General features: G+C 34.7%; 2 protein-coding genes across 2 annotated transcripts; both read left to right on the top strand.

Moving 5' to 3' along the window:
• Window positions 1-353: 353 nt before the first annotated feature.
• LOC138403891 (uncharacterized) lies at window positions 354-23,832 on the top strand. Its single transcript, XM_069506018.1, has 4 exons — window positions 354-3,363; window positions 21,290-21,776; window positions 22,439-22,524; window positions 23,779-23,832. Exons 2-4 carry the CDS (start codon window positions 21,545-21,547, stop codon window positions 23,830-23,832), a joined length of 372 nt encoding a protein of 123 aa, XP_069362119.1. The 5' UTR covers window positions 354-3,363; window positions 21,290-21,544.
• LOC138403921 (uncharacterized) lies at window positions 6,847-9,177 on the top strand. Its single transcript, XM_069506101.1, has 3 exons — window positions 6,847-7,580; window positions 8,367-8,477; window positions 8,683-9,177. Coding segments are annotated over exons 1-3 (471 nt in total). The 5' UTR covers window positions 6,847-7,578; the 3' UTR covers window positions 9,041-9,177.
• Window positions 23,833-25,266: the final 1,434 nt, after the last annotated feature.

Raw genomic sequence — 25,266 nt, 5'->3', positions numbered from 1 at the left:
CCTTTAGTATTCCAAAGACAAGGTTCACTGCGATATAATTCAATAAACTCTTCTAGCCATTCGCGATTAGTTTGAGACGCCATGACGCGTGCGCACGTCCACCCGAACTGCGACTGACGACAAAACTGAACACGAAAACTGAACGAGCGCATACACGTTACGATCAGTCGGCACAGTTCTTCCGATTCCGATTAATCAATTGAAATTTTTGTATTGTTCCGTTCGACTGCACAGTCTTAAAAAATCGGTCGAAACTGTACAGTTTTATAACATACATGTAGCGATTTATTGTTACCGTTCGAACTGTACAGTCCGATCGTAACGATTTCTCGTTGCGTATATGGCCACCATAAGCCTCATACATGTGTAATGATTTATCGTAGCGATTTCAGACTGTGCAGATAAATCGAACGTTTCTAGTGCCTCCACACGCCTTCGATATCGACGTCGATCGGGCAGTTCTCCGCAGAAGCTCGCGCAAGATACATGTTAACAATGGAAGATTATGACGCACTTGCTATATTAGGCCTGGTTATGTGTTTAAAGAAAATAAGAAGCGGAGTCTAAAGAGAGTGTAAAGACTGGCTCATGAAAAGGAAGCAATTTTCTCATACCAACTTGTTATGCGAGTTGAAATTCGCTCCGCAAGATTGGCATAACTACATATTTAAGGATGAATGAAGAGGCATATTTAACTCTGCTGGCTTTAGTTTATCTACACTAATATTATAAAGAGGAAAACTTTGTTTGTTTGTTTGTTTGTTTGTTTGTTTGTACTGAATAGGCTCAAAAACTACTGGACCGATTTTAAAAATTCTTTCACCATTCGAAAGCTACATTATCCACGAGTAACATAGGCTATATTTTATTTTGGAAAAAAATAGGGTTCCGTAAGATATTTGGGTTTTTCGGACACAAGGTGTAAAAAATCAACCAGAAAAGTTACTTATTTTGCGTACGCTGCCTAAACTATAAAAGATAGAACCATAAAATGTTCTAATTAATTGTAGATCTTATAAATATCTACAAAAAAGTCCGCGACACACTATACCCATCTATGTCGAGTGAGGCACAGCAACCATTTTTTTATTTAAAAATCTTGAATTTTTTTTGGACTACATTTAAACGCGTTTATTTTACTCATGCTATTAATCCTTATCAAAATAAATGATTTCATCACTAAGACCAGTTTATGGAGATAATATTTGGTCTTTGAATGATTAAAATTGGACGTTTGGTTTTGAAGTTATGGCGAAATTAAAATATTACGATTTCTGCTGCACGGCCCGTTGTATTATATAAAGAGGTAATGTCGTTAAGTTTGTTTGTAGGGGGTAATCTTTAGAACTACTGAACCGATTTTAAAAATTCTTTCACCAGTAGAAAGCTACATTATTCCTGAGTGACATAGGCTATACGGGATCTTTAAAAACCTAAATCTACGCGGGCGAAGCCGCGGGGATCAGCTAGTCCATTAATAAAGAAACAAGACACTGTAATGAGAGAAGCTATAAGTCCTCATGAAAGATTAACTGCTTATTTCATTGGTATGGTTTTAATAATAGATAGATGATTTTTGATTCGACTTTTTATTCACATAACAGACATGACATTATAAAACAAGACAGAGCAGAGAGACAAGTGACAGGTGACAAGACGTTGACATTTGACATTTGACATTAGGATATATAAATTATAAAATTATTTGTATTTAAATTATTTAAATAAACTATTAATAAACTTAAATCTTAAAAAAACAACATTAAATTAAAACTAAAATAAATTTAATTAAATCTAAAACCTCATCGAGACCACCGCAGCGAGGCATTGTACCCAAGATGCTGGCAGCATTACCCCTTTGGATGGCCAAACTAATTCTTTGACCAAGGTAGCTGCCAGCTCTCGGGTCCCCGGTTGACTCGATAACTCTTTTCGTAATTTCTTCAAAAAGAGCTCGAGCCCCCGGGCCCCACGGCCCCAAGGTCTCCACACCAAAAGGCACGAATACGAAGCTCCCATCGAGGTTTTCATATTTGCGCCTCTTGGCCTGTTCGGCGCTGATGGCCGCTGCACCCGCCATAGAGGAGGTCGCCTGAATGTGGGATGCAGCTAAAGTGTCTACACAAGTTGCATCCCAAACAAGCGACCTGCCCATCTTCCACGGTACGAGCGTCATACCATCAGGTCTCTTGCCATCGCTACGTGCCAAACCAATAGGTTCTAGTACAGCTGGCACATGGGCGGTGGCAAGGGACCTCCGGATGATGTCGTTAAGGGTACTATGGCGGGAGAAGCGTCCAGCGCTTCTCGAACAGGAGAGCCCATGGTGGCCGAAGGCGTCAACGCAGTCACCGCAGTGGCAACGGTGAGGCTGGTTTATTGTGGCGCCAAGCCTAAGACCAATGAGAACAGAAAGTGTCGTATGGTCTAACATAGTGCCCAAGTTGGCAGAGGGAAGAGCATGTAGCCAGTAGCCGGACTCTTTTGCAGAGACAGCGAGAAGACGAGCACGGTCTTTTTTAGAATTTGCGTTTGCTAGTAAAGTGTCAAATGTCGTTTTGCAAATAATGTCGTCCCACTGTCTCTGGGAAGAAAGAGAAACCGGCACTTGGCTGGGACTATGCATGGACCATTCATTTCTTGCCTCTGTTAAGCCAGACACCTCTATGGAACCCAAAGAATTGGATATAATCTTGCCATAGAGAGTGTGTGTACTGTAAACAGAGGAAAGAAATGCTGGCAGCCAAACACTAGAAATTTTGCGAATTCCCAGACCTCCATACCTGATTGGAAGAGAAGCCTGGGACCAAGCTATGTGTAAAATTTTTCGTCGAGCATGACTAGCATGATTCCCTGCACGGCTAGCATGGGCCGAAGATAAAAATTATATCCCCCGATTTTATCCACTGCACAGGAGATAACATTAACTTCTCCACCCCTCAGAGCACGGCAACAGGGGAGAGGAGAAGTTTATCCCCGTTTGACATTTCACGGGGACTCGGGGGACTATTTATCCACCGTCTATAGCATGGGGCCAAATAAAAGAAGATAAACTGTCCTTTTTTGACATTTGAGAGGGATAATTTTATCATCGAGATTAGAGGTGGGTATAAGCTCATAGAACTTTAACTCAATTATTAAAAGATCAAAAAACATGTCTCGCGCTTTTTTTATTAGTTTGAAATAGACAATTTAGAACGAAAATAACATGAGCACGTAATTAGTGATGGAAGTAATCCCTTTGAATTTCCCGACGCTGAGTTCCAACACTTGTTTCGGATGGACAAATATTATGTGCTGTACTTATGCGAGCAGCTTAATGAAGCACTAAAGCCGATTAATTCGGTGGATGGATTCATAAAAGTAAGTAAGTACTTACCTATTACCTAAAACCATCTTGTGCAAACGAATACCTAATTTAGGTTACCTACTTAGGTAGGTAGTAGGTACCTACAAATAGGTATTCGCGGCTACTCTCTATTTATTCTACGTCCTCACATCTATAAGACTCTTGGCAGATGGTAGTAGTAGTGTATAATTGGGCATTCTAGATCATTAAAGCATGTTTCGTTTCACTTCGTTTCACTTCGTTCCACTTCGTTCACGAAACATGCTTTAGTGATCTAGCAATGCCCAATTATAGCTTTTGCATTTCGTTCATTCGAAACATGATTTAGTGATTTTCAGTTCGGTTGCTATCTGGTTTTGTCTTGAGTCGATTTCGATCTGTTTCAGAAAGTGAATAAACATATTCATAAACAATATTTGTATGTTCACGTTACGATCGAAGCGACTCGCGTACGCCAGCAAGCAGTTTGAGCACTAGGCGACGCGGCGCTCGTGAATCCATTAATCGAATCCACGATACGTGAATACATTATCATTGGCAGAAAGCGAGCTCTCCATCAACAAATAAAGTGTTATGTTATGCACGCTTTTATCACAACTTACGATGAGGAAAACATCGTGAGGAAACCCGCATGCTTGGATGATTATTATCTGACATGTGTTTACCCACCAACCACACTGAGCCAGCGCGGTGGATTCAGGCTCAAATCCCTATCTGAGAGGAGGTCATTTTCCAGCAAAGGGAGTTTAAAAGGCTGTTACTTACCGTGGTAGCGAGCTCATCTCTGGGAAGGAAAAGGCGTTCTTCTGAAAAACATTAACATTGAAACACCTATTTTATATAGGTAAAGTAACATATCCAAGTTAAATTGCGAAATATTTCTTGCTAATCGGTATATTGCTGACTGAAATACGATGCATCATGTTTACTTCATTTTTGTACCTAATGTCTACCAAGTGTTTTCTGCAAATAGTAATCAATACAGGGTGTAATTTAGTTGGTTCCTCATTACTTCTTTTGATACTAAATTAACAGTAAATTAATAGATAGACGTTTATTGTATAGTTTATTTATTATTTTGGTATTACGCTTTTATTCTCCAAATAGTAATACAGAAAGTTTGTTTTTAACCCAAGCTGATTATAATAATAGTAAGTTACCGTAGTTACTCGAATAGGAATCGGAACTAGAACCCCATGCATTTCCGCATAGTATAGGTATAGACGAATTGAATAAGATCCTACTTATAATATTATAAATGTGAAAGTGTGGATGTTTGGATGTTTGTTACTCAATCACGCAAAAACAGCTAAACGGATTTGGATGAAATTTTAAATGAAGATAGATTATACCCTGGATTAACACATAGACTACATTTTATTTCGGAAAATTAAAGGGTTCCTGCGGGAATGAAAAAACTTAATCAACGCGGACGAAGTCGTAGGCATCATCTAGTATAATCAGATATAGGTACCTATTAGTAATTTTATAACTGAAAGCTATTAGATTACATCCTGTACCTTTGTGAAGTGCAAGACAAGCATTTCGTTGAATTGTAAGTTTGAGTCTAAACGATAACTTGGGTTCCGTGTATATAAATGAACATAAATATATTCAATACAAATACTACTTATAGCCGCAGACATAATCAAGGAAAATATAATTTTATGTAGGTACCTACTACTACCTATGTCATCATCATCATCATCATGATCAACCCATCACCGGCTCACTACAGAGCACGGGTCTCCTCTCAGAGTGAGAAGGGTTTTGACCATAGTCTATCACGCTGGCCACATGCGGATTGGTAGACTTCACACACCTTTGAGAATATTATGGAGAACTCTCAGGCATGCAGGTTTCTTCACGATATTTTCCTTCACCGTTAAAGCAAGTGATATTTAATTACTTAAAATGCTCATAACTCCGAAAAGTTAGAGGTGCGTGCTCGGGATCAAACCCCAAACCTCCAATTAGAAGGCGGACGTCCAAACCACTAGGCTATCACTACCTATATACCTACTATATATATATATAGAAGAATTCACAAACTTGCATTTTAAAGTTTTTTAAAAGTAATACTAAGATAGTGTTTTATAAATTATTTTACAACGGAACCCTAAGCAAAAACTGCAAGCATTTACGTAGAATTGCAAGTTTGAGTCTAAACGATAACTTGGGTTCCGTGTATATAAATGAACATAAATATATTCAATACAAATACTACTTATAGCCGCAGACAAAATCAAGGAAAATATAATTTTATGTAGGTACCTACTACTACCTATGTCATCATCATCATCATCATCACGATCAACCCATCACCGGCTCACTACAGAGCACGGGTCTCCTCTCAGAGTGAGAAGGGTTTTGACCATAGTCTATCACGCTGGCCACATGCGGATTGGTAGACTTCACACACCTTTGAGAACATTATGGAGAACTCTCAGGCATGCTGTTTCTTCACGATATTTTCCTTCACCGTTAAAGCAAGTGATATTTAATTACTTAAAACGCAAATAACTCTGGAAAGTTAGAGGTGCGTGCCCGAGACCGAACCCTCGACCTCCAATTAGAAGGCGGACGTCCTAACCACTAGGCTATCACTACCTATATACCTACTATATATATAGAAGAATTCACAAACTTGCATTTTAAAGTTTTTTAAAAGTAATACTAAGATAGTGTTTTATAAATTATTTTACAACGGAACCCTAAGCAAAAACTGCAAGCATTTACGTAGAATTGCAAGTTTGAGTCTAAACGATAACTTGGGTTCCGTGTATATAAATGAACATAAATATATTCAATACAAATACTACTTATAGCCGCAGACAAAATCAAGGAAAATATAATTTTATGTAGGTACCTACTACTACCTATGTCATCATCATCATCATCATCATCATGATCAACCCATCACCGGCTCACTACAGAGCACGGGTCTCCTCTCAGAGTGAGAAGGGTTTTGACCATAGTCTATCACGCTGGCCACATGCGGATTGGTAGACTTCACACACCTTTGAGAACATTATGGAGAACTCTCAGGCATGCTGTTTCTTCACGATATTTTCCTTCACCGTTAAAGCAAGTTTAATTACTTAAAACGCAAATAACTCTGGAAAGTTAGAGGTGCGGGCCCGAGACCGAACCCCCGACCTCCAATTAGAAGACGGACGTCCTAACCACTAGGCTATCACTACCTATATACCTACTATATATATATAGAAGAATTCACAAACTTGCATTTTAAAGTGTTTTAAAAGTAATACTAAGATAGTGTTTTATAAATTATTTTACAACGGAACCCTAAGCAAAAACTGCTTTAACGTTAGTTTCCCAATGGTAGTTACGACACATTCTGTAAAATAACAATCATATTATTATATATTTTATTTAAATTGTTTTCTAATTTTGCGACTATCAAATTTTGCATATTCAGGCAAGCGTGCGGGGAATGACCTGAAGCGGCGGAGTCCCTCTAAACGACAACTTTGGGTTCCGTATGTATTATTGAACGTAAATATATTAAATAAAAATACTTAAATATAAAAACTTAAGTTTATAAAATAAAAAAGACAAAAGCAAGGAAAATATAATTTTATGTAGGTACCTACTACTACCTTTATTATCGTCATCATCATGATCGGCTCACTACAGAGCACGGGTCTCCTCTCAGAGTGAGAAGGGTTTTGACCATAGTCTATCACGCTGACCACGTGCGGATTGGTAGACTTCACACACCTTTGAGAACATTATGGAGAACTCTCAGGCATGCAGGTTTCTTCACGATGTTTTCCTTCACCGTTAAAGCAAGTGATATTTAATTACTTAAAACGCAAATAACTCTGGAAAGTTAGAGGTGCGTGCCCGAGACCGAACCCCGACCTCCAATCAGAATGCGGACGTCCTAACCACTAGGCTATCGCTACCTATATACCTACTATATATATAGAAGAATTCACAAACTTGCATTTTAAAGTTTTTTAAAATTAATACTAAGATAGTGTTTTATAAATTATTTTACAACGGAACACTAAGCAAAAACTGCTTACAGTGGGTGTTATGAACGTTTATAAGCATGGTTTTCGAAAATACATCATTCATCCAACAAAGTCAACGAGTCGTGGAAGGAGTTTTCAAAGCTGAAAACTTGCAAGAGCCTGCGAGCCGCCTCTCACCTGCTACCTGCCTGATCTATCGCGCTACAGTCGTCACCATTATTCATAATGTACGTAAGTGTTAAAATCAATGTTTAACTTCAGTTTTAAAACTAGATTTAACGCAACATAGTGATAGCGTTATGAAATCAATTAGTTGATAATACCTCATTATAGTAATTATCATCATCATCATCATCATCAGCAACCCATCAACGGCTCACTACTGAGTGCAGGTCTCCTCTCAGAGAAAGGTTATAGGCCATAGTCCACCACGCCGGTCCAATGCGAATTGGCGGACTTCGAGAACTTTTTTATGTGGAACTCTCAGGTGTGCAGGTTTCCTCAGGATGTTTTCCTTCACCGTTGAAGCAAGTGATATTTAATTATCACTTAGCTTCGAAAAGTCAGAGGTGCGTGCCAGGGATTGAACTTGCGACCCGAATAGGAGACCACAGCCCTAACCACTAGGCTATCACTGCTTATAGTAATTATAAATAAATCTAATCTAAATATTTAACCGACTTCAAAAAAAGGAGGAGGTTCTCAATTCGTCGGAATCTTTTTTTTTTTTACTAATTTGTTCCTTTTAGTTTTAAATTCTATTGTTTGATTTATTTTAGTAGCATTTTGTCGTCAATGCTTTTTGTACATAGCACAAGGTTTTTATACAGAATATCAGCGTTGGAAATATATTAAGATGTGTATCCAACAGATGCTGAGTAGACGACTTTTGGTTCTCATAATTATTATTTTTGTAAATTGTGTTTTTGAACCAAATAAAGATTTTATTATTATTATGAAATGTTTTGCTAATATTTTTCTTAAAGATTTTATTTTTATATTTTTTCTATTAGGTCTGATTCAGAATATGAATTTGCAGTACCACCGGCAAAGGTGAAAAAACCCAGGAAGTCTTCCACGCCTGCAAAAGTAGCCAGCAAGCAAACGAGCGAGGAACCAGCAAGGTAATATTATCATTATACTTTATTTCAGAGCGCTTATCTAACCGTTGAGCTACTACGACTTTATAGTATAACTTGTGTGTTTGCGATATTCAATATTTTAAAGCTATACGCGGTCAAGAGTTATGGGTTCGAATCCCTGTTTAGTTTAGTAAAAGCATGCTAGTTTTAATTTATAAGGTTACTAATATTTTTGTTTTATTTTTAGAAGCCGGAAAGGAAAACTTTTGGACATCTTCGGTCTGCAATCGGATGACGATGAAGGTGGTGCAGTGAAGTCGCTACCATCGTTTATAGTGAACAGGGTCGCGAACGGCGTCCAGAGACGGAGCGTGTCTACGACAGGACCATTTTATTTGGAGTTGCGCGTGTACGACCGCTGCGACGCCGAGGCTACCGAGTCGGACGAACGCTGGAAGAAAGCGCTGCTGCGTTTGGCCTGCTCGGTGGACGACGACTCGTCGCAGTGGAAAGCACTGCAGCGACTCGTAAAGGAACTGCACGAATTATTTAAGGACTCGGACCCGACATTTATGTCGGGTAACTTTAATTTTAAGAAAAGATAGAACAATTTTAATGTATACGTGTATGTGTATGTGTGTAGTACTTAGGTAATAAGGCAAATGAAGGAATAACATTATAAGAAAGGTTTTATTTTTATTAATTCATTAGTTAGGTTCCTAATAAATGGTATAAGGTTTTATTAGTTTTTTGGTTTTTCAGTTCTTTAGGTGTAAATCTAATTTTTATAAATTCATAATGCCTTTTTGTCAAGTTTGCTCAGTCGAGGTGACTAAAAAGCAGTGGATAGGTCATCTCCGCAGTAACATACACAAAAGTATCTCTATGAATGAAATAAGTAGTGGAATTGTTAAAATTTCATCTGCTTTCCAAGGTAGAATAGCTTCATATCGAATACTTGCGTTGGAGTTTGAGCAAAGTTTGCCTGAAATATTTTTAGAAAATATTAGTTCTAAACTAAAAAGTATTTTAAATTCTTCTCTTAGTAACCATGATAGTATAAAAGTTAACTTTGAATATTTTGGTACTTTTCTCTTGTTCAAAAATAATGAACAAGAAACAAAGTCTTTCGTTACAAAAAATATAGTTATTTGTAAAAACTACTCATTTGATTGCATATTTCAGACACTTATTGAGACAATTAAAAAAAAAATTCAAGAATTTGAAGAACGCGATAGTGGGTGGACTTTTTTATGCAATTCGTACTTGGAAGTAAATGTTAATAAATACGATCCATTGAATGGATCGAGCTATATTGATTTACCGCGATTGTTTAGAAATAAGAAAGCTTGTCTCAATATTAAAAATAGTGATCCGTATTGTTTTCTGTGGTCTATTGTAGCAGCGGTTTATCCCACAAGCAAAAATAGCGCTCGCACATCCTCGTATCCTCATTTTCGTGACGTTTTGAACATACAAAATATGAATTTACCTGTTACATTTGCAGATATTAAGGTATTCGAATCTAATAACTCTAATATTTCTGTTAATGTATACTCTTTAAAAAACAGTAATACGATTGTAGGTCCTATATATAGATCAGAGTTTAAGCGTAAAATAAAAGTTAATTTACTTTTGATTGACAAAGGCAATAAATCACACTACGTTCTCATAAAAAATTTACCGCGTCTCGTTGGGAGACAAGTTACAAAACACCACGCTAAACTATATTTTTGTGATGATTGCCTTCTTTTCTTTTCAACCGAAATTAATTTAAATAATCACATTTGTAGTGGTGTAGCTACAGTTTTACCAGAAAAAGGTTCTTTTGTACAATTTAAAAATTTTCAACGTAAGCAAGATGTACCCTTTGTTATTTATGCAGATTTTGAAACATTATTAAAACCAGTTCATGGTTGCGAGCCTGACCCTTGTTGTAGTTACACGGCAAAACAACAGCTACACGTTCCTGCCGCCTTTGCATATCATATTGTCTGTTCTTTTGATGAAAATCTTAATAAGTTTAGACAATACCGAGGACCTGATTGTGTGATAAAGTTCATAGAGTTTCTTTTAAAAGATGTTAAAGAAATATATTGTATTTTGAACACTGAGATACCAATTATATTTTCAGAAGAAAATGCTAAAGCTCATGCTTCCGCTTCGAAGTGCCACATCTGTAATGAGTTATTATTTTTTGATAAAGTTAGAGACCATTGTCATTTGACAGGTTGTTATCGCGGCGCAGCACATCAGTATTGTAATTTGCGTTATAGCGTTCCAAAACTATTACCAATATTTTTTCATAATTTGTCGGGTTATGATTGTCATTTATTTATAAAAGAGCTAGGCGAACTCGAAGGAAATATAAAAGTTATTCCTAAGAGTAAGGAAAGTTACATATCGTTCACAAAATTTTTAAAGATTTCTGATAGTCAGTTTGCACAAGTTAGATTTGTAGATTCTTATAAGTTTTTAAGCGCGAGCATTGCAAAATTAGTGAACGGATTAGACACCGATGACTTTATATACTTGAAAAAATACTTTCCCGAGGAGTCCCAATTTCAATTAGTAAAAAGAAAGGGAGTATATCCTTATGACTTTATGACTGATTGGAAAAAGTTTCTATATGATCAACTTCCACCGAAACAATGTTTTTATAATATGTTAAATGATGAAAATGTCAGTGATGCTTGTTATAACCACGCTAAAACCGTTTGGGAAACATTTGGCATCTTAAACATGGGCGAATATACTGATCTCTACCTTAAAACTGACGTATTATTATTAACAGACATTTTTGAAAATTTTAGAAAAGTTTGCAAATTCAATTATCAGCTTGATCCAGCATTTTATTTAACAGCGCCTAGTCTATCATTCGATGCAATGTTGCTTAAAACAGGAATCAGATTAGAGTTGCTAAATGATTTGGAAATTGTTCGTCTAATACAAAAAGGTATACGTGGAGGGATTTGTATGTGTTCGACACGGCACGCTAAGGCAAATAACAAGTATATGAATGCATATGACCCTTCTAAACCAAGTTCATATATTGTCTATATTGATTGTAACAATTTATATGGATACAGCATGAGTCAAACATTGCCTGTATCTGACTTTAGGTTTTTAAATCAGATTGAGATAAAACATTTAGATGTTTTGCAAGTGTCAGATGATGCTGAATTTGGTTTTATTTTAGAAGTAGACATATCATATCCTGAACATTTACACTGTTTTCACAATGATTATCCTTTTTGTGCCCAAAAGTTCATACCCCAAGGTGGTAAAACTTCTAAATTAATTCCAAATCTTTACTCAAAGTTTCACTACGTTATACATTACGTGCATTTAAAAACATGCTTAAAAAACGGTTTGCTTCTTAATAAAATTCATCGTGTGGTTACTTTCAAACAAAAACCCTTCTTAAAAAAATACATCGATTTGAACACAGAACTTCGTAAAAAAGCTACTTCTCCATTTCAGCAGGAGCTTTTTAAACTATTTAATAATTCAGTATTTGGAAAGACCTTAGAAAACACCGAAAATAGAGTCGATGTCAAATTAGTAAACTGTTGGACTGACAGTAAAAATAAGACAAACAAGACTCGGGGCCAATAAATTAATATCTCGTCCAAATTTTCATAGCACTTCAATCTTTTCAAAAGATCTAGTAGCGATTCAAATGAAACCCGAACGAATTATTTTAGATAAACCTATTTATATTGGCTTTTCCGTGTTGGAGCTTTCCAAGAGTCATATGTATCAATTTCATTATTCTGTGATGAAACCATTTTATAAACACCGCATCCAACTTTGTTACACAGACACGGATAGTTTCGTTTACACCATCGAAACAGATGATTTTTATAATGATTTAAGAAATAATTTTATAAATTTTTTTGATACAAGTAACTATATTGAACGAAATACATTTCAGTTACCGATTGTAAACAAAAAAATTCCTGGTTTATTTAAAGATGAATTGGGCGGTGAAATAGTCACAGAATTTGTTGGTTTGAGATCGAAGTTATACTGCATTAAAACTGAAAAAAAAGTAATAAAAAAAGCTAAGGGGATTAAAAGGAACGTTATTCGAGATTTGTCATCAAACGATTACCAAAATGTTTTACTCAATAATTCACTAATTCGTAAGCAAAATATATTGTTTAAATCTATCAAACATGAAATATTCACCCAATCTGTAAATAAGATTGCACTGTCCAGCCAAGATGACAAACGTTACATTAAATCAGATAAAATCTCAACAGTTGCATGGGGTCATAAAACGACTTCTTTTTAATTTTTTAATAGGGCTTGTTTTATTAAGTCTTAACACTTATTTGGCACGCTTCTAATTTTGCAAAGTTAGCAGATAGCATAAACATAGCGCATTGAACCTGCAAAAACGAGGTTATTAAAGTATCGCATCATGTTTCATTGACGGTCAACTGTGTCACGGCTTCAGTAGTTTATTTTGTTATTTCATACGTTAATTTTATTTAATTTGACAAATATTACTGTAGGTAAGTTATATTGTATTTAAGGTACTACATATTATGTAGATCTACGAGTAGCTTGATAGCGAACAGTATTTTCTTTTACAGATATGAGCTACTCTAGTGAATTTCAGTGTGGTCAGCTATATGATTTTGAGACTGAAGTTGAAGAAATAAAAAATCCTAGTCCCAGTCAATGTAAATCAAAACCGTCAAAACGAAAATCTGATAAAAATAGCACAACTTTTGTTGTACGTAAAGTGTTAAAAAAAGGTCACCGGTTAATTAAAATCGAAGTTTGTGACTTAACTTTCGATGATAATCGAGACAATATAATTTTGAGTACCCAGTATGTGGTTGAAGACACTGTAGATGAAATAATGGATTTTACTGAAAGTGTTATAAGAAAAATTTCAAAAAAAATGTGTGATAGTAATATGTAGGTATAAAAATTATAATTCCACGGCTCGTTGACTTTGTAAGTTATAGGTTATAGATTTTAATTTGTATTTGTAATAGTGGGGTATGAGTAAAGTAGCTTGTAAGTAATTTTATAAAATAAAACTAGTTTATAAATATATTTCAGGTTGTTTTATTTTAAAAATCGAGTAAACATGTATACCTATAATATCTATAATTAAACTTCAATATTATTTACAGAAATCCACTTTTTGATACACAAAACGTTTTTTAATGCACACTTTTTAGCATGAAAAATACAATTAAAATCATGATTCTTACAATATTCAATATGTAATCTTGAAAGATTAAAGCAGCCATGATCAGATAAATCTATCACTGAACAGTTTGAACACAGCTCTTTTATCCATTTTATTTTCTCGTGACCTTTTGTAAGTATCACTCTTTTATTCAAGAATGGTACGATAATACGCTTAAATTCGTAATAGTCTATATAGCCTTCGCTCCATCTCATTCCATTATACTTTTCTAACCATAGTACTTGTTTCTTTTCTTCTTTAGTCAATTTACTAAAGGGGTAAGGAGGTTTAATCAAAAATGTTTGTGTACAATCCTTTTTTTCAAATCCAAGTGAAAATTCTTTTATTATGAATTCATTACCACTGTTTTTGAAGCCTTGTAAATCTACAATTAAGATTTCTGAATTCATGATATTTTTTTAACAATGCTACTAAGTGGTTTATACTCGATAATACAGTCGTTCAAAATGAGACAATATGCTGCAGTTTGATCAGGTATTTCTGAATTACTTTCTAACTCTAGCCTTATGTTCACTACCGGTCCTGTTTTCAAGTTATCAGTTTGCCGTGAACAATCAATTACAAAAAGAGGAGCCCTCGTCCTGAATTCTTCCAAACCCAACAATGGTTCAGGTCTACGACCGTAGAAAGACTGTTGAAATCTGACATACTGTTCATATAATAAAGTGAACTGACCCTTTGAAAAATTTACATTCAAACTTTCATATGGATAGTATGTAGAATTTAGAAACACTTTAACATCACGTAAATCACATTCATCAAATTGAGACATGTCTTTTTGTACATTGTTTTTTCTATTTGTTTGTAAACCTATAATTACATATCTTGGTTTCTCAATTTGAGATGACGTTTTAATAGACCAAGTATGTTTAGTAGTTTTGGGTAGCAGAGGATATTCATACAAATCCCAATTTCTGAAAGCTAACTGAATCGGTCTATCTTTTTCTAGATACTTTAGTAAATTAATTTTTTCTCTGTCAGATACCTTAACATGAGGAACACGCCATACTATTTTGTTTATTTGAATATCATGTACAAAATCACCAGTGTTAAGTTTTACTGCGTTCATATTATTATTACTTCGCAGAATAACTAATTCGTGCTTACAATTCATAATAATATTTTTATAATCTTCAGCAAACCCCATTATATTACATAGAGGGATAGAAGCTGAAAAGCTGCCTTTGCATTTAGTACCATTTAAGTCCCAGCCCCATGCTTTAGCCATTTTAGCTTCATGATCACTAAATGAAAGCAAAGATTTAATTGTTGTAGTGATACCAGTATTTTTAACCTTATCTATTTCAACTCCGTTCAGTTCATATCGAATATCTTGAAACAGATAAAGAAAAGAATTATTAGTTAGTTGAATACTTGAAACTGTTTGTTTTGTTTCAATATTTTGAACGGATATGACCCCTTCTATATACAGCGTGCTCTCTGAGGGTAAGACATATAAATCTTGCTGGTTGATAGGAATTCTAATTTCATCGTTTGTGTTGAAGCTGGTTCCGTATGGTTTATAAGAGTGAACTTCAATACTCTCTATGGAAGTGTCATAGACGGGAGAATTAATTATGTTCAAAATAGTCATTTTGATAATCCAATAGATTGAAGAAATTTCTTATTTTTAAGTGTTAATTTAATCTTCTTTTTAGGATGTGTAGTTTTGCGGGTGAATGATTTAGCACTGAGTGACCCATGCTGTAGTGATGTGTATTTATTGTCACTGTTTGATTTTGAAAGCTTCTTTTTTTCACCACTGGTTTGTTCAAATCGAGGAATTGTATTTTTGCTGTAATCTATCATTTCGTTTTTTTATATGAAGATATAATTGAATTTCTTCGCCACGTAAATTAACTAATTTATTTTTACTATCAAGTATTCGTATACTGAGGTTATTAATGTCACTCTGATTCACAGGGAAATAGATTATATTTTTAGGTATTTCAATAATTCTATATCCAGGTGGCACGTTCGGTGCAAATTCATATAAAATATGACTAGGATTACCATTTATGTAGGAACCGCTTATAATATCACATTCAACCCTCACCACGGTTGTTGATAAAATATTGACTGGTAACGTCGACTCGTGTAATATATTAGCTTTTAGGGTCTGACTGCTAAACCCTAAAATAGTCCCGAGAGAATTTTTTTTTTCAAAGTGAACATCTTGAGAACAGTAAAGAAATGTTTTCAGCGTATTATTATTACAGTAAAGTTTTAGTGAACATCCAACAATGTGTCCCCTTAGATAATCACAAATATCTTGAAATTCGTAGGTTCCTTCAGGGATTTCTACCACTTGATTTGATGCATAATAAAATTTGTTATTACTGGCATCTATATTCGGAATCGAGTTAAAAGTGGATAAATACAATAGAGCGCACTCATATTCACCGTCTAACAGTAAGCTCGGAGAATATGTTGTTTCTAAATTTGACGTGTTGCCTGTAATTGACAGTGTAAAGGACATTATGAGTATGACTGAAATGAAATAACTGTCTATTAATTTATATGATTTTTAATCCAAAAATTTTGTAAAAATTCTAAACATAGATGACCGCAATTAACAGTATTAAACTTTTGGTACCTATCATAGTTATAAAAAATATTGCAAACATTTAAATACTTTTTTATTTCTTTAGGTGGTTTCAAATCACCAAAACTGTCAAAGTATTCACAGTAATCTTTCAATTTAGCATAGGCTACCCAATGTGTTCCTTTATTTTTTACATCATCCAAATTAACAATGCCGCATTCAATACGGTTTATTTTATTAGGTAAGCTATTTCTCATGAACACTCCTCGAAAGTGTGGAATACAATGTTTATTAACAAATTTTTTAATATCAATATCAGTCAAAGCTCTATTGGGTAGCCTAACCTTCAGTTTTTTGCATTATTTATATAAATACCATGGCCATTTTTATAAGGTTTAACGTATAATCCTTTGCCTAAAGCGATAGACTCCTTAGGCTTGTTTTGCGAGAAGGATTTTTTAGCGCTTAAGAAATCGTTGACAGTTTTTGCAATAGCTGAAGCACCTCCAGCTAAACTGCCTAAAGCAGATAGACCAGCAAAAATTGGTATTAAAGGCAAAACACCTCCCGATTTTGGAACAGGTATCACTCTAGGCAGGCGAAGTCGATTAGTTTTACCGACGATTTTTTTTTGCAGCTGCATAAGCGTACTTAATAGCAGATTTATTGCTTTTGTTTTTTAATTTGCTTATCCCTCGACGTATTTTGGAAACAATTGAATTGAATTTTTTAACACCAGCGCCAGTTCTTATTTTAGCCTTCATAACTTTATTGACGAGCCACGAAGCTACTTTTTCACCCTTCCCTGCATCTTGTGAACGCAGTCTTTGTTTAGCTTGCTTCATTAGTTCGATATCTGCTTTGTGACGATTGTCTATATCACTGAAATTATCGTAAGCAATATCGTGACGTTTGCACGCCTCGTCTAATAAATTAACTCCTTTATCACCTCGAGCCAATCGGTTCTTTAACTTTGTACCTGGTCCACAAAAGTTATATCCTGGTAAATGTAGCTCTATTGGTAAATTGTCAATTACAGTGTTAACAAGTCCTCTTGCTTTCATTACTTGTATTACAATAATGTTATAGTTAGATACGTTATAATTTATATATTTAAACCAATGTGCTTTTATCGATCCAACTATTTTCTTTTTCACTTAATCCTAACCATTTAACGAAGAGCTTACTTCCTCTTTTTTTGATAACTTTTTCTATTAAGTATACATTAGGACATTTAGATTTTTTGAGTTCTTCTTGATAAAATATACCAGATATTATTTGATTGTTTTGATCTTTAATGTGATATGTGATCGGACAGGTTTTATTGACTTTTATAACCGTGAAAACTTCAGTTGACCAGTTTGGCGTATAACCTTTTTCAAAACAACCTTTGTATTTGCTTATCCTTACAAAATCACCAATTTTTAATTTCGCTTTGAGGGTGTTATTATATTTTTGTGATTTTTTTATATTACACAAAACTTTTGAAACGTTATCAAACTTTACATCAACTGGTTTGTACCGAGTTGAGCGATGGACAGTATTATTATACGATGTTACAACATTTTGAAGTGGTTTACCTAACCATTTATAATTTCCCACTAGACTAAAGTATTTGTATAACTTGTTCTTCAGAGTTCTTATTACTCTTTCGACGATAGAAGCCTTTTTGGTTGAATATGTGGAATAATGATTAATACCATAATCATTCATAAGTTTTTTAAACATCTTGTTATAAAATTCTGTTCCAAAATCAGTTTGCAAGTTCTTTGGCACGGATCCTGTTTTAAATAATGTACTAAACTTATTGAAAATTTCTTCTTTATTTTTGGTTTTAAGAGGAAATACCCAAACATATTTTGAAAGACAGTCAATTACAACCAAGATATATTTAAAATTGTTATTGACATTTGAGATATTTTTTATATCAATTAAATCAGCTTGCCACAAATCATGTAAACCTTTCAATTTTACATGTCGACGCTGAAAGTTTTTTCGAGCTTGCTTATGAATTTCTTCAACAACTTGTTGCTTACTCATGTTTAGTTGAAGCTTGAATGAGTTTATTTATTTCAGACTTAGTATAATATTCACGCAAACTTTTTACCACTAACATAGCAATTTGTCTATTTAAAATACTTTTTTCAAGTATCAATTGTTCTTTAGTGCAATAATTACTCAGAATTTGATCAACGTAGTTTTTGGTAACAGCATCGTTTGGTTCTGATGGAGATTGTAAGTTTTTCATTTTTGCGTACTGCAAATCAAGTGTTTTATTTTCGAACTTTAAATATTTGTCAAGAACAATATTTTTATCTAAATTATTTATTAAATTGTCTACATATTCTTTGTTAACTGCGTGATCGCGTGATTTTGGTGATGGTAAACCTTTTAAATATGATGATTTGAGATCAACCTCTCCAGTTTCTGTCTTTTTTACAAGGTCATCAAAATCAAATAATTCTGACACACGTAGACGCTTATGAACGTGATGGCCGAATTTATCGATATTCATTTTGATCAGCTTAGAAGTATGGATAAAATGTTACTGCTCTAATCAGATAATATTTCTAGTATTTATATACTAATTAAGATCACCGTTTTCTCTGAGTTCTTCGATTATCGATATTATCTCATTATCTAATCCAGTATTACCAGCTTGTTTTGAAGCAATCAAAAGTTTCAATCGTTCAACCAATTCATTAGGGTTATTCCAATAAACGTAATCCGTATTGGGTTTTATTAATTTCATAAAAGGAAGACCATCACCTCTCACAGTTTTCTTACTTTCCTCCAAAGTAGGGATTTGAAATATTGGTTTTATTATAGTCATGTACTTTTGACCTTTGTTACTTTTAATTGGTTTTGATGGATCATAGTCTCGACGATGTACATTCGTTGTCAAAAGGATTGCTTTATAGTTTATTATATCTTCTTTATCGATCAAAGATAGGTTAGGGTTTCTACTAAGTAACAATTCATTAAGACCAGGAGTCTTTTTATATTCTTTTTCAGCAATTACAAAAGAATTACTATTAATTTTAATCGGAGTAAGACCTATGAAAGGTTTTCCATTTACAGATCGTACACCGAATGGAATATCCCCGAAATTTTCTGACGATAGGGACCAACTAGATGTTTCACTCGATTTAAATGACGCATCACTATTTTCATCATCTGACTCTTGAGGATTACTAGAATCGCTTGGATCCAATAACGTGGTATCCTGTTTCAGATCTAACTGGCTCCATTCACGGCTTTCAGGTTCTTTAGAAACATCAAAATTTTCAAAATCAATATTTTTATTATTTTTATCGGCGATACGATCAAGTGAAGTAGTAATAGGTTTAAATACTGATTGAAGAACCATATCATTATCAGTTTTTGAATCTTTCAATAATTTTAATTTCCTTTTTACAGCTTCGGATGCTTCAATAATCTGCTGCTTTATATGACGGTCCATTATAAAAATAATAGGAGTGTTATATATGTATACGTTTAAATCAATGACGTGGTTTGAAGGAAACGTCTATATTTAAATAAATTAACATGATTAATCGAACACAATGAATGTATCAAATGATTTTCTATAACCTCCTTCATTCTTAGGACAATCTTTGTTAATTACTAGATAATTATATGGATTATTCCATACTTTTGAACACATTTCTCGAAATAATGACCAGGACATATCAGTGTTGACATGTTCGTCATAAACATGTTTCAAATTAATGTCATCCTGTTTGAATAAAACTATGAGATTAGCGTTGTCTCTCACAAGCTGTTTAGGAATTTTTGTATATGTTTGATTTAAATAAAAACAGTCAACAAACTTGTGTCTACCCATAGCAAAGTAATCTCTGATGTTGTTTTGTTTTTCAGATGCTACGTCATCAAAAATTATGACTGAATTAGGTTTAGCGCTTTGAGGACTAAGGACATCATTATTGGCGTGGTATTTAAAGTAAGACACTCCCGGTACTGTTTTCAAAATATTTTCTAAAAGCGTATATTTAGGTTGATACAAGGTTTTTGAATAAACATAAACGTTTCTAAATCGTAATCCATTTTCGTGTAGGAGAAGACCGATGACTAAATTGGTTTTACCACAGTTCGATGGACCACATATAAGACACCGTATTGTATTGGGAAGTAGTTTACCATGACGGAATGTAGTATTTTCGCTAACAGTACAAATGTTATTAAAATTAAGTGATTGAGGCTGCTTTTCAAATATCATTTTTGTGTGATAGCTTTAACAAACTCGAATAAAGTAACAGTTTCTCAACGTCACCATAGTTTATATTGAAAATTGCAAACCATCTTAGTTAATGATTAACCTTTATGAAATCTTAGTTGCGCAATCACTAAATCATGTTTCGAATGAACGAAATGCAAAAGCTATAATTGGGCATTGCTAGATCACTAAAGCATGTTTCGTGAACGAAGTGGAACGAAGTGAAACGAAGTGAAACGAAACATGCTTTAATGATCTAGAATGCCCAATTATACACTACTGGTAGTTACCAGTGAGATACAAGTCAAGGTCATGGGATGACTATTGCCCGCGACTTCATCTGTGTGGATTTAGGTTTTGAAAATCCTGTGAGAACTATTTGATTTTCCAGAATAAAAAGTAGCCGGTGTCCATCCTCGGGATGTAAGCTAACTCTGTAGGTACTAAATTTCATCTAAATCGGTTAGACGGTTGGGCTGTGAAAAGCTAGCAGACAGACAGGCAGACACACTTTCGCATTTATAATATTAGTATGGATTATTGGAAATATAAAATAACACAATGACTCATTATAATAAAATCATTTATTTGAACAAAATAGGCAGGAGTCTAATTTAACAAAACAATTCTTAAATTAAAATACACACCTATATCATAGTTAAATACATAATGATACACAAACACAATAACACTTTACAAATTATAATGGTTCATCATAAGTGTTTTGTAAGAGTAAATATATTAGCCTATTATACTTTATAGACCATTTCAGTATATCCTCTTACTCTTAATTTATTATTATTGAAAATCATTAATGTATAAATTGTATATTTCAGAATTCCAATGGAACAACCAAAGGACAGACTAGAAAATGTAACAAATAAAGAAGTCTCACATATCTATGGATCAAACCAGACTGCTAAAGGCGTGTCCAAACATAGCGCGGCAATCGTGAGCGGCATGCCGCGCGCGATTTCCGCGCTGTGTTTGGACGGCCGCCGCGCACGAATGCCGCGTGTTGCTGCCGCGCGCGAACGAGGTTGCCGCGCGCGTAGTGTTCGTTCGTCAGTGAAGGTGTGTGGACGTAAACGATGGATAACGAAACGGCAATTCGACTTATTGAAATATATGGTTCATTTAATGCATTATGGGACACCAGGCGCAAAGAATATCATAACAATAATTTAAGAGAAGACATGTGGGATGAAATCGCAAAAAATTTCGAGCAACCGAAAGCAGTTCTAAAAACCAAAATGAAAAGTCTTTTAAGCTCATACAGAAGGGAGAGAAACAGAGAAAAAACGAGTAACATTACTGGTTCGGGTAAGTTTAATCTTTTATTTAATGATATTGATGAAATGACAATAAGTACTCCTACAGCAAACAATAACAAAATGAAGTACTTGTAACAAAAGATTCTATTCTACTTACATATAGGTATCTAAGTTAAATGTATACTGTGGTATATGTAGTTCTTGGAATTTACGTAACCGAGTGAGCTTTATTTGTGGTTACGTCGTGTACATGTATAATTGTGTAAGTGTGCGTGCCTGTCGGAGCCTAGGTGAGAGCGGTCAGGCGCATGCATTGCGCTCGCTCACATAATGATAGTAATATGGTTCGTACGCAGTTCGCACGTTTGTAATGCTCAACTAAGTATAGTACGTTTTTTCATGCACGACCCAAAATATAAATAAATATGGCAAACCGATTGAGTTTGACATTTCTTAGAGCGCAAAATCATTGAATGAATGTTTTTAATAAATCAATGAATTAATGCAATTACGTAGATTGAATAATTTTCGAAATACGTATAATCATCATCGAAATATTTTGGTTAAAATATGTGACCGTTGTAAAATATGTTTAACGGTCTGATCAGCTGGTAAACTAGACTGATGGTCGTGAGTTTATACACACATGTTTAGGAAAGTATTTCTCACAAGCAGATGGATATAACAGAATTGACACTTTTATTGTTACAGATAGAAACAAGGCCTACAAGTCTAAATGGTTTGCCTACGAATCTTTCCACTTTTTGCATGATAGGGGTAATCCTATTGACACAGTGGTAAGTACGCTAATTTCATACATACATTCATGTATAACCATACTAATATTATAAATGCGAAAGTGTGTTTGTTGGTTTGTCCTTCAATCACGCCGCAACAGAGTTACGGATCGACGTGATTTTTTGCATAGGTATAGCTGAGGACCTGGAGAGTGACATAGGCTACTTTTTATCCCGGAAAATCAAAGAGTTCCCGAGGGATTTTAAAAAATAAATTCACGCGGACGAAGTCGCGGGCGTCATCTAGTTTCTCATAACGTAATTATTTAATATCTATCTTGCCAAATAATCGACCCGTTTGCCATAAAATGTTCTGCCAAAAAATTACGAATATCGGTTGGAGTGCCACCTATACATTCGTTCGGTGTTAAAGTAACTGATTCATTCATTGAGTTATTAGAGGTTGTTATTGAAGAGCTGTTTCGAAGAAAATTATGCAAGTGAACAGCAGCTAGAACTACCTTTTTAGCTGATGTTGGGTTTAACATAATTGCATTTCTCAGTACTCTAAATTTAGACGCCAAAATACCAAAAGCATTTTCAACTACTCTACGTGCTCTCGATAGTCTGTAGTTAAAAATCCGTTCTTTAGACCCTTTTGAATGAATTCCTGCAAAAGGTGTCAACATATATTTAGTTAAAGCAAAAGCTTGATCTCCTAATATGACATAGGGTACTTTTGTTGTGTAGGGTATATTTAAAATTTCTGGTGCTGGTACATTAAGTTGATTATTTTCTAACTTTCGGTACAATTCACAATGTTTAAAAACGCCTCCATCTGATATTCGACCTTGACTTCCAACGTTAACGTACATAAAATTGTAATTTGAGTCTACTAATGCTAAAAGTACAATACTAAAATGTTTTTTATAATTGTAATACTCGGTGCCGCTTCTAAAAGGAGCCTGAATAGTTATATGTTTTCCGTCCAAAGCACCGATGACATGTGGGAAATTCCATTTTTCCTCGAATTCTTTAGAGACTATCTTCCAATCTTGTTCCGATACTGGTAACTGAAAAATATAAAGTTCACATTAAAAAAATGCGAAATTTATCTTAACACGGGTGGGGGTGGGTAACCTCAAAGAATCGCGTGGAAATCTAACTACGACATTCTACGACAGATATAAATGAAAACAGTCGGACATCATACGAAAGCATTTTAGTCCTAGCTGAAACGGAGACACTTCTTAAATCCCAAAGACTATACCTATATTCTACAAACACAACTAAAAATCGTTGTTTTGATTACAGGATTGTGGCTCATCGTCGCAGTCACATAATACAGAACAAGGAGCTACAGAATAGGCGCTACAGAACAAGGCGCTACAGAACAAAGCGCTACAGAACAAGGCACTTCAGAACTAAATACGACTAACATGAATACTGCATCTACGATTCCAACTAAAAGGAAGCCAACAAAGAGAACACACGAAGATCCGGAGTATGATGCCGAGAATAAAATGTTAGAAGATGCATTGGAAGAAATGCGAAAACAAAGCGATAACAGCAACGATTTATACGTTGCTTTTGGCATGCACGTAGCGGCAGAGTTGAGAAAATACGATCCCATAACCTTAGCAAGAGTAAAACATTCCATAAATACTATAATATTTGACGCTGATATGGCATGTATAAACCAACTCAATCAGTCTACAATTCAAGAAAACGATGAAAGAAGACCAGGTTATTTTACTACACGTTATACCGATATCTCCAATACGGCATCCTCTAGTGACTCTAGTATGGGATCCGGACTTACACAATTGATTAACGATTTGAATACTGAGAATAGTTTATAATTAAATAGTGATTGTTTCATTTTTATTGTCTGCACATTAAACATGCACATATTTATGATTGATTAAAAACTTAATAAAAATAATGTAAGTAATAAAGTTGTTCTTTTTTACCTTTATCACATCCTTCAGAGCTTTCACTAGGGCATCGCACACCTCTGGGACTATTTTTGAGATTGTTTGCTTTGACACGTGAAATATATATTGTAGACTAGTATATGAGTCTCCTGTGGCCAAATATCGCAAAGTTATTGCGAGTCTCTCTTTCGTCGTTATTGCTACACGCCAGTGTGTATCAGTTTTTTTAATAAATGGTTCCACCAGTGTATGTATATGTTCAAATTCTTCCAAGGTCAATCTTAAAAACTGTGTTGTTCGATAGTGGATTTCATAATTAATCACTTTCAAATTCTTTACCCTCTGTTGGAAAAGTGGTCGTATCCAGCATTGCCTTGTTTTTTTCAGTCTCTTCCTTCTGCGTAATTTTCGAATAATAAGTAGAGCTACAACACACGCGGCCGCTTTCATTTTGGATCGAATGCAAACTGAGAGCACAGCGTGTCTAGGACATGCCGCGCAGTATTGCCGCGCACACATTTCTGGGATGTCTACACTAGTCGCGCATCAGAGCTGTGTCTCGCGATTGCCGCGTGTTGCTGCCGCGCACTCGCAGCGCTATGTTTGGACACGCCTTAACTGTTGCCCGACAATAAAAGGGAAAAAGGGATGGAATAATAAATACATATTTGCATTAAAATATATTTCTTTAAGTACCTATTACCTAAAACCACCTTGTGCAAACCCATCCTTATATCTACTACTACTACTAGGGTTCTGTAGGGTACCAATGGGACCCTATTACAGTCTCAGCTCTCCATCTGTCTGTCTCCTGAAACGTAACAGGTTAAAGTTGAAATTTTGTACTTATTTCTATTGCTGCTAT

The sequence above is a fragment of the Maniola hyperantus genome, chromosome 22 (assembly GCF_902806685.2).
Source record: "Maniola hyperantus chromosome 22, iAphHyp1.2, whole genome shotgun sequence".
In the NCBI taxonomy this organism is placed as follows: Eukaryota; Metazoa; Arthropoda; class Insecta; order Lepidoptera; family Nymphalidae; genus Maniola; species Maniola hyperantus.
This window is presented reverse-complemented; position numbering and strand designations above follow the sequence as displayed.

Bases quoted from the DNA above. Each gene is read 5' to 3' on its own strand.
- LOC138403891 (XM_069506018.1), top strand. From the start codon at position 21,545: ATGGATAACGAAACGGCAATTCGACTTATTGAAATATATGGTTCATTT. The intron at 21,777-22,438 runs GTAAGTTTAATC...TTATTGTTACAG, and splicing joins GAGTAACATTACTGGTTCGG to ATAGAAACAAGGCCTACAAG. The intron at 22,525-23,778 runs GTAAGTACGCTA...TTTTGATTACAG, and splicing joins GTAATCCTATTGACACAGTG to GATTGTGGCTCATCGTCGCA.
- LOC138403921 (XM_069506101.1), top strand. The intron at 8,478-8,682 runs GTAATATTATCA...TTTTATTTTTAG, and splicing joins ACGAGCGAGGAACCAGCAAG to AAGCCGGAAAGGAAAACTTT.